Genomic DNA, 15,185 nt, shown 5'->3' on the forward strand with positions numbered 1-15,185 from the left:
GCCGTATCGATAAATAATAATAATAGCTTAAGACTTTCACAGCCAGCGACATGATCATGTCATCCTCCTCCATAAAAGTCCAAGACCATATACAGCAGAGGCTGCATGGAGGTAAATGCATGCTGAGGGTGAGAAGTACTGGAAAAACCGCCATACTCACCGGATCTGGCTCCGTGCGATTTCGTCCCCAAACTGAAAGAACCATTGGTTGGAAGACGGTTTGGATCCCGAGAGGACATTGCCAACATACTAAAGCAAAATTCACACATGGTGAGGCTACTGAGGTGTCCCACATCCTTGGAAACTCGTTGTGGACAACCTAGGGGAATACCCTGGAGTTTACCGTAAGGGTTTCTGCACTCTGTGAGAGCAAACTAACCACTACACCACGGAGGCTGACTAACAATAACTCTAAAACTCTAAAATATCAAACAACGTCCTAATAAAGAAATCTACAAACAATCACTTCTCACATAAGTAACAGTTTACGCATATCCTAAAAGCAAACTTTCTGGCAGCGCCGGGTACTACTCAATGTAACAGAATAATACCAGAAATGGAGCGTGATTATTGTGCTTCTCTACACCACTACAGCCCTCTTTGTGAAAATATTCAACTACTACCAAGAAACCAACACAGCTGATATTACTCAGATTTCGGTACAGTGTCAGTTCCACAGCGAGCTGAGTCGCGGGTAGCGGTCAGTAAAGGAGACGGTTTGTACTTACCTCGTGCTCCTTCTCCCGCGCCACCTCCGTCAGAGTGCGACACCGGTCGGCGCCCACCTTGAACACGGACGGGTTCACGTTCAGGTACTTGCCGTTTCCGCAGCCTGGAACAATGGAAAGAAATCGAAAATTTTGTTGAAGAAGGAAAAGGTCAAATTGAAACAGACTCATATAATAACAGCATTGTGTAATTTTATATAAGGTCAACGGTTCATCCTTCCCTGTCTCGCGATTGTCAACACCGTAAGTAAGCCACGTAGGGCTGTTGAATAGGTGATCTGAACAGGTGGACGAAAGAAACTTCTGGAGTTCTCACCTGAGGACGCGCGAACGACTACCCCAGCTCCAGTGGATTCATCTGCTGTGAACTCCTTCCAATCTCCAGGAACATCAATAGACACCATGTTGCCTAGTCGCCTTATTGTATGGCCACCACGACTGGAACCACCACTACCAGCACCATCACCGAATCCAGCCAATCAGCCGCAGTTTCATATCACTCGGCTGTAATGTCCAGCTATGCAGCGCCTAATTACCAAACTAGATTCCTTCCGATACCAGCTCCACAAGAGGATAACTCGAGACTTAAGATTCAATTCACGAGGCTGGCTCCACGATCTACTCCAGAAGAAAAACAAGCTACAGAGTGCCAGGTAGCTCACCCGGAACAAGCACCTCCGCCAGCCCCGCCGCTCTCCTTGGTCGTCACCCTACACGTGTTACCACCACCAGCACTACCACTCCTTCGCAGTTCGCATGTTCGGCTATATCCGGTAATAGACGCCCTATCAATCAATCCCGTTTCCTCCAACCTACTCCACTAGGCACACCTTGCTTTTTAGTCACCCAGGCCTCCTCCGACTTCCAGTCACCCCCACGCCATATTCTCCACTCTACTCAGATTCAACATGCGCCTGAAGGGCATCGCAGATCTCCGAAGAACTGCTACAGGAGTCACCATCCAGCTCAACGCGCTGCTGCCGATCTGCTCGCCATTGTAATAGGATTTCACCACCTAGGATCAAGAACTCCCTTCCAACCGCTTCCACTCCCATCTATCAAATCTCCGCGCTATGGACTTCTCAACTGTGTTATATGAGGAGGAGACTCCCCCATTACTGAATACACTGTCATTGCGGAGATGAACGCTGAAGGCAACCCTGCTGCGAAGGCATTGTGGATCAAGAACGCACCAGGCTCCACCTAGATGATGCGGATTCTTCTACTATCACCCGAAGACGTCGAGCGCGTATTGGCCAGTCAGAGATCGCTACAAAGTGTAGCCGTCCCGTGCCCCGCCACCACAATCAATCCGGTGTGAGGGATGCCTTTTCTATAACAATCACCCCACCACCCTCTGCACAGCAATAAATTCCATCTCTGGCCACAACAGCCAACGACATTTTGCACCCCGAAGTCCCAACACACATCAATCGTCCCAATGTGTCACACCGGTGGCAATACACACCCAGTATTCTCGCGCCGCTGCAAACGTCACCCTGCAGCTCTCCCAAATCAACCTGAGGTCATAGCCTCTATTAGAACCATCGACAAGCCAACACCACCCACCCGTTCTGTTTTCTCGCCACCTACAAACGAAGATCTTATCCGTTTCTTTACCATTTAATTACTCAATATTCATCATTACAACAGATCTTTAGTCCTTCGTCACTTACAAGCAGCGGCAAATCACACTTACCTCACTTTTCAACCACTTATTCTGGATTAAATTCTCATTTCAGGTCACACCTCTGGAAATCCTTGTCTAAACCTACCCACAGACTGTCTCCTTTTATCTTAGTATTGCCAGGCGTACAATTCAATGCAATACTACCAGTCAATTCCTTGTTTAAAATGCAGAGTTTAGTTATGAATTTATGACACTGTAGGTCTATAAAAAATCTCTACCATTTATGTATAAAAAGACACAACCAAATTGTAACTATCAAAATAAATAAAACTATACAATGCTTAGCCAAGAGGGTAGAAATCCCTCCCATCTCCTGCTTCTTAACATCCTTTATCCACCATCTTCTTCCCTCACATCTCACATCTCTTGGTCGGAGAGAGGGCATAACCTTCCAGGTGGCCGGCCTCACCCCTTAAAGGTGGTGAATGAAAGCTTTTTGATGATGATACAGCTCTGCACTCTGGCCGGCCAACCGAGCACAGGAGGAGTGGTCACGGCTCTACCGCTGCTCTATGTATCTGTATTCGGGAGACGGAGAGAGGCTGGTCCCCACCGTCAGCTGCTCTATGTCTCTGTATTCGGGAGCCGGAGAGGGGCTGGTCCCCACCGTCAGCTGCTCTATGACTCTGTATTCGGGAGACGGAGAGGGGCTGGTCCCCACCGTCAGCTGCTCTATGACTCTGTATTCGGGAGCCGGAGAGGGGCTGGTCCCCACCGTCAGCTGCTCTATGTCTCTGTATTCGGGAGCCGGAGAGGGGCTGGTCCCCACCGTCAGCTGCTCTATGACTCTGTATTCGGGAGCCGGAGAGAGGCTGGTCCCCACCGTCAGCTGCTCTATGACTCTGTATTCGGGAGACGGAGAGGGGCTGGTCCCCACCGTCAGCTGCTCTATGACTCTGTATTCGGGAGCCGGAGAGGGGCTGGTCCCCACCGTCAGCTGCTCTATGACTCTGTATTCGGGAGCCGGAGAGAGGCTGGTCCCCACCGTCAGCTGCTCTATGACTCTGTATTCGGGAGCCGGAGAGGGGCTGGTCCCCACCGTCAGCTGCTCTATGACTCTGTATTCGGGAGCCGGAGAGGGGCTGGTCCCCACCGTCAGCTGCTCTATGACTCTGTATTCGGGAGCCGGAGAGGGGCTGGTCCCCACCGTCAGCTGCTCTATGACTCTGTATTCGGGAGCCGGAGAGGGGCTGGTCCCCACCGTCAGCTGCTCTATGACTCTGTATTCGGGAGCCGGAGAGAGGCTGGTCCCCACCGTCAGCTGCTCTATGTCTCTGTATTCGGGAGCCGGAGAGGGGCTGGTCCCCACCGTCAGCTGCTCTATGACTCTGTATTCGGGAGCCGGAGAGGGGCTGGTCCCCACCGTCAGCTGCTCTATGACTCTGTATTCGGGAGCCGGAGAGGGGCTGGTCCCCACCGTCAGCTGCTCTATGACTCTGTATTCGGGAGCCGGAGAGGGGCTGGTCCCCACCGTCAGCTGCTCTATGACTCTGTATTCGGGAGCCGGAGAGGGGCTGGTCCCCACCGTCAGCTGCTCTATGTCTCTGTATTCGGGAGCCGGAGAGAGGCTGGTCCCCACCGTCAGCTGCTCTATGTCTCTGTATTCGGGAGCCGGAGAGGGGCTGGTCCCCACCGTCAGCTGCTCTATGACTCTGTATTCGGGAGACGGAGAGAGGCTGGTCCCCACCGTCAGCTGCTCTATGACTCTGTATTCGGGAGACGGAGAGAGGCTGGTCCCCACCGTCAGCTGCTCTATGACTCTGTATTCGGGAGACGGAGAGAGGCTGGTCCCCACCGTCAGCTGCTCTATGACTCTGTATTCGGGAGCCGGAGAGGGGCTGGTCCCCACCGTCAGCTGCTCTATGACTCTGTATTCGGGAGACGGAGAGAGGCTGGTCCCCACCGTCAGCTGCTCTATGTCTCTGTATTCGGGAGCCGGAGAGAGGCTGGTCCCCACCGTCAGCTGCTCTATGTCTCTGTATTCGGGAGCCGGAGAGGGGCTGGTCCCCACCGTCAGCTGCTCTATGACTCTGTATTCGGGAGACGGAGAGAGGCTGGTCCCCACCGTCAGCTATCTAGCGAATGGCTTTCCGAGGTTTTCCATTCTCCTGCACTAAGGCGACTGCCGAGACAGTTCCTCGTGTAAACCACGGCCGCCAATCCCCTCACCACCTCACGTGCCATTTTTTATCAGATATCTCCTGGCCTGATAGCGTCACCGTCTCAGAAGCCCACCTCCGACTTCAGGACACTCAGTAGTAGTAGTCACTGATGAGGGACCGAAATAGCTGCGTGATGTAGTCGCAGTCTTCTCACTGTGTTGTCCACAGTCTAAAATATGAGCCTACCCATGTGATATATTTGAATTTCTGATATTCTGTGCTTATGTGACAATGGTCACGGCATGTCAAAAGATTTCATTACAAGCCTAGTTTGAGTTAATTAAATGTTTTGGACTATTCATTCACACATACGTATTGAACCCATGACCTTTGAGTCATAAGGAACGAGGAGTCCTAAAGTCGTTACATGAGGTCCCATACACATTTCAAGTCATGCGCTCTAGCTACATTTTTTAAAATATCTGATCAGAGACTGCATGTGGAAGAACAGGTGGCGATTCTCATTCTCACGCTAAAGAAATTACGTCACCCGCACGTGTAAAAGGAGCATGGATATGTTGGACTATTTATTCTAATAAAAGGTACATTTTAAGAAGTGGCGAAGAAACTGCCGTAATAAACGTTAGGAAATTGTAAGTGAAACAATTTGACCATTAATGATAAAGATTTTAGACCACTAAATAGCTTCAGAAGGAAATTTGTCAAAAGATGCGCCTGCTCATTCGAACTCTGTTACGTCGACCAAATATAGTGTCTAACTTATGACGTAATTTAACTATTCGATTGGTTAAGGGAAATCCTTAAATGTTTATTATCAACATCGCTGCTAAACTAAACAACTATGTGTTACATCATTATATGCATTCAGTACATTTTTATGAGGTAGAAAAAGTGTACTCTTATGTATAAATTTTGCTGGTAAATGAAAATAGCATGAGAGTGGGAGTAAATGGTATAAAGGAACGGTGCGCCATTTGCAATCACGCATTGTGTCCAGTGAATTCGAGGCTTCTCCACGTATTTCAGAGAATAACATTGCAAACCAACGTTTGAGAGACTAATTCCCAAAAGGGAAGATAGGTTTTGGCCAAAAGCGGCTGTAACACCATCGTCGGCAATTGCCGAAAGTTGCATAACATAAATCAGTCAACCGAAGTATTTCTTCCGATAAAGGTAATTGACGGTATTCCAAATGAGGAATCACCCCGCGATCCTGCAGTTCCTGCAATTGAAGCTGTAAATAGAGTTGTGGTGTTCCAAAGTGCTGCGTTTGCTGATCGGTGTTTGACGATCGTGTTCGGTTCGTGAGCAAGAAAACGTGCGAAGGGGATTTTTTGATGTCATTATTTTCAGGTGAATGGAAATGAAAACAAAAGAAACAAATATGTTTTGTAAAGCCACTATCTCTAGATATGTAATTATGGGAGACGACGTACGACTACAGGTATGTGAATTACCACATTTATCAGTTATTTAATTTATTTATTTCATGATGTCACCATTTTATTTGTGTGTATATCTGTGAGCATTTGGGCCACCCTTTTATTTCGTCAAAATATCAGAGGAATATGACAAAAAGGTCAATTGTTTATGTTTTTTGCATAATAGGAAAAATCACGAAACTAGCGTGTGAAGTGTGTAGAGTAGTTTGTAGATTTGATGGTTGTGTCATTTCCGTATGTTTAATTTCTATATGTGTGGTTTGTCAAAGTTAAGACATTAATTTATTATTATATTCTGTTCAGTGTAAAGACGACATTCATGTAAGCGTAACCCGTGGTTCTTCACTTAGAGCTGGCATAAAGGCACACCGTTAAGCGATGTAAAATTTTTGTCAAGGGAAGTTACGAGGCGAGACAGATAAAATTTGTTATAGAGGATTGCTACTCCAAAGTCTGGTGAAATCTGTGTAGAATTGATGAGAGGAAAATAACGGTAACATTTTTGTAAGTCAAGTTATGAATTTCGGCTTGAAACATTAGCTCAGATATGCGGGGAGAGATGCTTAGTTGTCACAGAGTGTTTTCTGTAACAGCATTATGGGTCATCCAAGAGAGATATTTCATATTATTGCCGTGTAGATAATTTAAGGGAAAGGAAGGAAGGATTGTGGATCAGCTTATTGAAAGCCTGTAGTATTGATGCTGGAATGTTCAGTGTAGGAAACCCGAGGAGTTATTTTTGTGTAATTTATTGAGATGGGAATGGCGTCAGTCCATAATTAGGATTTCATGTGAAACCGTAGCACCGTGATGGATAAGAATATTTGAGTGACGTCTTAAAGTACATCTCGTCGCATAATCTATGTGGGTGAAGAATTATATTTCATGTGATTTGCCAGTGAGGCATTTCTTCTTTCATTGGACGCAAGTTAAAATGCGAATAACATGTGTGCTTTGCCTAGCCATAACGTGGGGAGGGATCGCGTTCCCGTTACTCCATCCAGCTCTTAGGCTGTCGATGTCGCTCGCTACTAGAAAGAAACTAACTGTAACTGAGATTTTGTAATTTGTAATAAAACGTTTGGAATTAGATTTCATTATTTAGAAGGACTCGTTTTAGTAGGGAATTGAATTCATTCTTGAAGCGATGAAAATGAGACGATGGTACGATTTATTGTAAATAACCATTTTCAGGGATGTCAGAATTTGAGAATCGGTAGTGACTTTGACTGATATCATTTGAAAGTCACGAAGTGATGTGACGGGGATTTGTTTATTTAGCGTTGTGTGTTAATTTATGCCGATTGCAGGATTTAATGTTAGGATTATCCAAGCTAGTTTCCTAATAATTGTTATTGTTATAATGTAAGCTTGTTGAGTCACGTCATGAAATAAATAGTACTGGAAATTACGACAATATAAACGGTTTTCAGCGGCAATGAAGAAAGTACGAACATAAAACAATAATGTAATTAAATGGTTAGGGAGTTTAAGGAAACCATCCGCCCGCGATAGATAATATTTTGTTGGTAATTAGGAATACGAAATTACTTCTTTTCTTAATTAATTTTATTCAGTGAAAAAGTATTTTGATAATTAGCTTAAAACCAGCTGACTAATTTGAAAATGTATTCTGGAAATCTCAGTTTATTTGCTGGGAAATCTAAACTTCTTAACATAGCAATTAAGGGGACATTTCTGATGGCAATGGGACTTTGCTGCCACAAGTGTTGTGAGCGTTTGTTGTTGTTGTTATCATTTTGATTTTGATTCGTTGAGCATCAGATGTGCTGGGGATTTATTAATGTGGAAACCTTTGTCATCAATTACTGTAACTTAATTGTGTCCAGCCTTCAGCTTAGAAATTTTATGGTCATGGGGTCACCAACCTCAGTGACTTAGATTAGGGCCATCTGCCATTATAGCACCATTTTCCTTGCAGTCATCATCGACAATGACTTTAACGTAAATTAAAAATTTAGATGTCGGGCCATGGCATAGTCGCAGGTCACATCGATTCATTTAGGATCTATTAAATGAGAGGATTCATGCCGTAAAACCACTTCGTGGCACATACCGATTGGACAGCCTTAATTATACCAAGAGTCCAGAGCTCGTGCTACAGGGGTTGGATCATCACGAATCATTATGATTGTACATGCAGTCTCATATGGAAGCCGATCTTAGGGATATCCCGACTTTCATTACTTCACTCTTAACTTAAGACGGTGGTTTCTAGTAAGGATGCCCCTCACGCAGTTGAGTTAAAGTCTCCAAAGCCGTATCTCTCATTATCGTCATTATTGTTAGTCTTTTTTACGCACAAGACTGATTTCGTTGTTTAGGGATGGTACACTGTCATGTGTTTCTTTGATTTCATCGTCAACATTCAGTAAAATATCAATTTTTTTTTTACTCGATTCCTCTCATTTAGTAGATAGTTTACTGAAATCCGCCTCTTACCTAAACAAGAGACGAAGTACCCGCATACGACCCAAGAGAAAGATCTCATGCCGATTTGCTAACAGGTAAGGAAAATAGGTATCCTACAAAGGACTTAAAAGGTTCAGTATATAAATACAAATGGTGGTGGTAGTTATTGCTTTAAGAGGAACTGGGCAACCGTCCTCTATATAACACTAATCAGGGGGAAGATATTCAAGGGGTCCGACACTTTGAAAAAGATATCGGCCAAAGAATGGCAAGGGCGACAAATGGTGGAACATGAAAGACTAGCTAGGTCTCACGAACTAAATACCTTCGGAGTAGGAAAAGAACCAGAGTTAACCAAGCAAAGTCAAAGAGGATAGATGAAAGTAGTAAGGAGCCAGGTACAAGTAAGTGGAAACAATATCAGGACTCAGCTACGCGACCCGTGGTCGCCACCCCACGCTCCAAAGTTCAAAACCCCTAGGGCCCCTTTTAATCACCTCTTACGGCAGGTAGAAAGTTACGATTTGTGTTATTTTACATCCCGCACCCACAGGGTGTGTATACACATGCAATGTATAGTACGGGAAAAATGAAAATAAATCATATTACTATTTAAAAACTGTTTCCCGTTTGAGATCATCCCATCGGTCCCAGGATGCTCTCAAAATATATTTTTTACAATGAATCATGTAGAAAAAGCAGTTGTGTATGTGATGGACAAAGATTTGATGCGATTTCTTCAGCATCACCGTGACTACTACGTCCCGTAAAGACTGAGATAATTCGAATTTCTTCCGAAATGATTTAAATAATTTCAAAATAAAACCGCGAGACACTTCTTGATATTTTAGATGATATTTCTCCTTAAAATATCCAATTGTCGGATGGTACATGTTTTTCTTTTCAACATTTACTTGTTCTGCCTGATTTTTCCAGTTTTAAATCTAATTGTTGGGTCTATAATGAATCAATTTCTGGTGACCTTTGCTTAAACCAAGATGATTCGTCTAGTGGATCCGTATGTTGCAATACAAGATACTTCCTCCTCAATTTCCCGTGATTTGGCCTTCAATGCTGTTGCTATTAGTGTCCTTACTTGATGTTGTCGAGTCTTTCTGCCCTTGAAAGTGAGCAAGGGTTTAATTCTCTGGGCATCCATACCTTAATTCTATTCTTACCCAAACATCTATTTAAATAAATATGTATCCATTAAAAGAGGAGAAAGGTGTGACTGTGTATTGAACTATAGAAGTTTTCAATCAATCAATCAATCAATCAATCAATCAATCAATCAATCAATCAATCAATCAATCAATCAATCAATCAATCAATCAATCAATCAATCAATCAATCAATCAATCAATCAATCAATCAATCAATCAATCAATCAATCAATCAATCAATCAATCAATCAATCAATCAATCAATCAATCAATCAATCAATCAATCAATCAATCAATCAATCAATCAATCAATCAATCAATCAATCAATCAATCAATCAATCAATCAATCAATCAATCAATCAATCAATCAATCAATCAATCAATCAATCAATCACCATTATTCTGTATTCAGGACGGTCAACCAGGAGGCAGATTCCCCATCTGTTGTTTTCCTGGCCTTTTCTTAAATAAGTGCTAAGAATTTGGAAATTTTTTTATGATCTCCCTTGGTAAGTTATTCCAATCCCTAACTCCTCTTCCTAAAAACAAATATTTGGCCCAATTTGTCCTCTTAAATTTCAATTTCATCTTCATGTTGTGATCTTTCCTACATTTAAAAACAAAACTTATTCATTCACTAATGTCATTCCACTTCATCCCTCCACTGACAGCTCGGAACATACCACTTAATTGAACAGATTGTCTCCTTTCTCAAGTCTTCCCAGCCCACACTTTGCAACATTTTCGTAACGCTACTCTTTTTTTGGAAATCACCCAGAACAAATCGATCGGTTTTTCGTTTGACTTCTTTTTTTCAGTTCTCGGGGTTCCCAACACTAGAATCATAGTGTATATTGCGTCTTATCAGAAACTTATATGCCCTCTCCTTTACATCCTTACTACAACTACTAAATACCATCATAACTATGTGGAGAGGTGTATAATCTTTATTTACAGTCTTTTTTTGTGCTTGGACCAATGGAGATCTTTACTTTTATTAACACCCAGGTATGTACAATGATCTCTGTAAGGATCTTCCACACCATCAAGGCAGTAGTTAAAAATGCGAAGACTTTTCCTATTAATGAAACTCACAACCTGAATTTTAACCTCATTTATCATCCTACCATTGCCTGCTCTCCACTTAACAAGATTGTCGAGGTCGTTTTTGCGGTCGCTCACAATGTCTTAACTGCTTCATTGGAATGAACTACATAACTTTTGCCTCAGCTCTTTATGAACAAGTGTCTAATTTTCCACTAATACGATTACTTCAATGAGTTCATTCGAAGTCCCAGTAATGCCATTGTTGAATATGAGGAAGATAACTAATATAAAAGATCTTTCCTACCACGCACACACTTTACATAGCAAAACTTACACTTTAAAGTGTTTTTTCTACTCCGATATGAAGAAAGTTATCTTCAAATTTACCATTTTATGAAATCTTATATCCAAAGCTCGTGAGAGAAAGAAAAGCTGGAGTCAGTAGCGTTGGCCTTCTGAGCGGGTTCGATCCTTGCTCAGTTCGAATGTATTTGAACAACTTCAAATACATCAGTCTGGTGTCGGCACGTTAAGGAATTCCTGCAGGATAAAATTCCGGCACCTCGGCTTCTTTGAAACGCATAACATTTGTTAGTGTGAGTTAAAAAGGAGTAATATCAAGAACTTAAAATACTGAAAGTTATTAGACAGCTTTCAACGTGAAATTATCAACGTTTCGTCCCAGTGTGACACAAACTAGTCAGTTGTATAGTCATGCTTTCCGAGACGCTGGCGGCTAGTGCACCGTTGAGTCACATATGCAGGCCTCGCTTATTGAACATTACAGGGGGGGTGGGGAGGAGGATTTTACTGTAAAATAACTCCCCAGAAGGAAACCATAATTTAATTTCAGCGATTGCAATTACTAAACTGTTCAAGCCCTTCAGGCGTTTTCAATCGTTAAATTACCTGTGTTTTTCTCCACTTGAGCAGTGGGCTGGTTTCTGCTTTGTCCTGCAAAGAAACCCTTCAATGCTGCAAACTTCGTACCAGCCGCCAGCGTCTGAGAATACTTTTGTTATTGGCAATCGGTGAAATTACGTTAGAATCCATTCTGGGAACTTGACCGTAGGGGAGGGGACGACGTTAGGTTTCAATACACAATGAAAATCTTTCTTCGAGTTATTTAATATCATGTAGCATTCTTAACAGAGTTCGGATGTTGCGTTGCTATGTTCTCTCTCCCCTTCTGTTTGGTTTTGAAGACTGGGCACTGGAGAGGCGGAAATGTACTTGTACGGAAGAATGCTTCGAATATTCTGGGTAGAAAATAAGACCAAATAGGAAGCCCTCAACTTGTTAAATAGAGAAAAAGAGCTTCTAACAACGAGGAACCGGGCGAGTTGGCCGTGCGGTTAGGATTGCGCAGCTGTGAGCTTACATCCGGAAGATAATGGGTTCGAACTCCACTGTCGGCAGCCCTGAAGATGGTTTTCCGTGCCGGTGCGACGTAAAACAAATAGCAAAAAACATGAAAGTATGCAATCTCAGGTGCATCGGGCAAATCATGGGAGGTGAACTAATCATCAAGGGGAAAACTGAAAACGATCTGTGGGTAGACAGAGAAATTGCTGGCTTAGAGACCAGGTATGGACAAGCTTCCATTCAAACCTTTCCAGCCACTGTTTCACAAGTTTTCAAAAACAATTTTATCACCAACCTTTGCATGGAGACGGCTTCCTAAAAAGAAGTGTACTGAACATGGTGTGATAATTTTTATCGTAAGTCCACTCCAGGCAGTTCTTTAAATGTGGAGATTTAAAAATGCCGCCTGAGTACCTGGGTCACTGTGAGTACCTGGGTCACTGTGAGTACCTGGGTTACAGTGAGTAGCCTGCGAGTACTTTTGAATGTACACTGCTTTGATACCTTTCCTCTTTATCTCACTGGTTGTTAAGGACTTCCTAAGCGCCAGTGTGCTTTCGTCCATATAAAGTACTTTGGGGTAATATGGTGGCATGTTTACATGATTTCAAATGTGAGTTGCTGATAGATTGTTGCCTGAAATTTTCTGTTCTTGATGAGTTTTAGAAAATAATACAGTCCGCACCAAAAAAAGTCTGGAATTAAAAATGAAGGTTTTTGATAATAAATAAATAAATAAATAAATAAATAAATAAATAAATAAATAAATAAATAAATAAATAAATAAATAAATAAATAAATAAATAAATAAATAAATAAATAAATAAATAAAATTAAAATAAATAAACAAATAAATAATAAATTGTTCAAACTTTGATTTGGGAAATTTGGAAGTAAGGAGACAAACATTTCGAATAAGCAGTATGTTCCGAGCTGTCAGCGGAGAGATCGCATGTAATGACAAGGAATAAGATACAATGGGGTTTTTAAAAGTAGAGAAGTTGGAATTCAAGGAAATTGGGGAAAATGTTCGTTTATAGGAAGAGGAATTATTTACTATCGGACATCTGCGACGAATTTCCAAGTTCTCTGAAATATTTTAAGAGAGACAGGACAAGTAATTAATAGGGAATCTGCCACCCGGGTGACAGCTCTGAATGTCAAGATAACTGATGATGCTGTGAAGGGAATATGTTTTTTTTTCTGGTTGCTTTACGTCGCACCGACACTGATAGGAATTATGGCGACGATGGGATAGGAAACGCCTGGGGATGGGAAGGAAGCGGCCGTGGCTTTAATTAAGGTACAGCCCCAGCATCAGCCTTGTGTGAAAGTGGGAAACCATCTTCAGGGCTGCCGACAGTGGGGTTCGAACCCACTATCTCTCGGATGCGAGCTCACAGCTGCGCGCATCTAACCAGACGGCAAACTCGCCCGGTGAAGTGAATATTCTACAGTGTCTCAGTATATTTCAAGGAGATTGAAGTCTGTCATAAACGAGTGGAGCAATCGTGAAATCTGCAAGGATGACCGTGAAAAAGCGGGCAGAAAGCCGAGAGTGCGGAAAGTCACGAGCCGTAACCAACTACTTTGGAGCCTCTGGAGATGTACACGGTGGAGAGCACTCAAGATGATGTCATCAAGCTGATGGAAATCCCAATCAGTGTAAGTTCATAACACTCTCAGGGGGAGAGCCTAGTCAATACAACAACAACAAGAAAGTATTATTCAAACCTAAACTTTGTATATTCTCTCATATTCTTCAATCTTTTGAGCCACGAAATGTAACACTTAGAACGCTCTAACATACCTGTAAAAGGAGCCCATAGAGAACGATGTGTTCCGTTACACAAGATTCAGAAGAGTTTTCAACCATGCAATCCTTGTTCCTTTCCTGTACCGGTTCGGATAAAAAGTGAGAGGAAACTTCGTAGCGATCACATGCCATTTAAAGTAGTATGAAGGGAGAGGGTGAAAATCGGTGCCGGCACATAGCCTGATCCTGTCGAATAGCAACAAGGAGTCTGCTCAAGGCTTTACCTCCCCATCCGAAGGACGAATCAGCATCAGCAGCTTCATTTGCCCTCACCCCATATGAACACTGCGGGGAGGTTTGGAATTTAATCTAGACTTTTGGCACACAATCTAGTGATTCGAAATTGTCCACCACCGATTCTCCTACTCTGCCACCCAAAATTCTGACGGTGAAAATATTTTAGACCAACAGGACTCGAACCGCGTAACCGTGGTGTCAGATCAAATAGCCACCAGGCGGTTAGTTTCAACCATGCGTATGTTCACTGCAATTCTCTGTGATAGGTTGAACGGCCACCAGAGTGCATTGGTGCTGTTCGTGTTTGGTGTTGTTACAAGGTCTGGTAGGGTATGTAAGGGGCGTGAACGGCGCCATGTGTAGAGTGATCACTGTGAAGACAGCGTTATTATTAGCGTATGGTAACGTACACAAAACAATACAAAGACTAAATATACAACAACAGTAAGTACAAAATGCAAGATTTACACATTATAACATTGAGAACTACGCAAGCAAAAGGATTCAAAGTGTTATATCTACATTCTCTATCCATTGTATTGCCTCAACAGAAGCCACCAAAAAGTCCTGGCTGGATCCAGCAAATGCCCTTCTATCGCATTCGGTGACAGTATGGTCGATGGTCTGGTTAACTGCACCACAGTCACAGGCTGGAGAAGATCTCATACTCCATTTAAACATCATTGATCCAAATCTCCCGTGGTTAGTACGGACTCTGTTGAGGGCTACCCATGTCTTGCGGGGCAAATCAAAGCCAGTTGGAAGATTCTTACATCTGAACAATGTCTGTCATTGAGTCGGAGCTACGCTGTTCCATTGTTGTTGATAATCAGCTTTTGGATTGAAATCTCTCCTAACAAGTTCCTGCGCTGTTTGAATAGGCGGCTGAATATAACGTTAATATCTTCATGGATGAGGAGATCAGGATTGGTTAATACCTTGTTTTATTCTCTAACCAAGTCTAATTCTAGGAGGTTCTATGTCGCTGATCACTGGCAAACATAAAAGAGGAGTAGATTTTACATTGCCACCTACAGCACGATTTTTTCCTTTCAGGATATTGTCCACCTTTCTAGCACGAGAGCTGATGATCCAAACTGAAGAACAGTACTCAGCTGTGGAAAGCAGCAGCGCCATAGC

At 43.0% G+C, this 15,185-nt stretch overlaps 1 protein-coding gene across 1 annotated transcript in view; it reads right to left on the bottom strand.

Moving 5' to 3' along the window:
* LOC136866960 (uncharacterized) overlaps positions 1-15,185 on the bottom strand; it is a 540,004-nt gene that overhangs the window by 496,897 nt on the left and 27,922 nt on the right. The window contains exon 2 of the mRNA XM_067144049.2: positions 729-832. Coding sequence (XP_067000150.2) covers positions 729-832 — 104 coding nt within the window. The remainder of the gene's footprint in view (positions 1-728; positions 833-15,185) is intronic.

The sequence above is a fragment of the Anabrus simplex genome, chromosome 3 (assembly GCF_040414725.1).
Source record: "Anabrus simplex isolate iqAnaSimp1 chromosome 3, ASM4041472v1, whole genome shotgun sequence".
Classification (NCBI taxonomy): domain Eukaryota; kingdom Metazoa; phylum Arthropoda; class Insecta; order Orthoptera; family Tettigoniidae; genus Anabrus; species Anabrus simplex.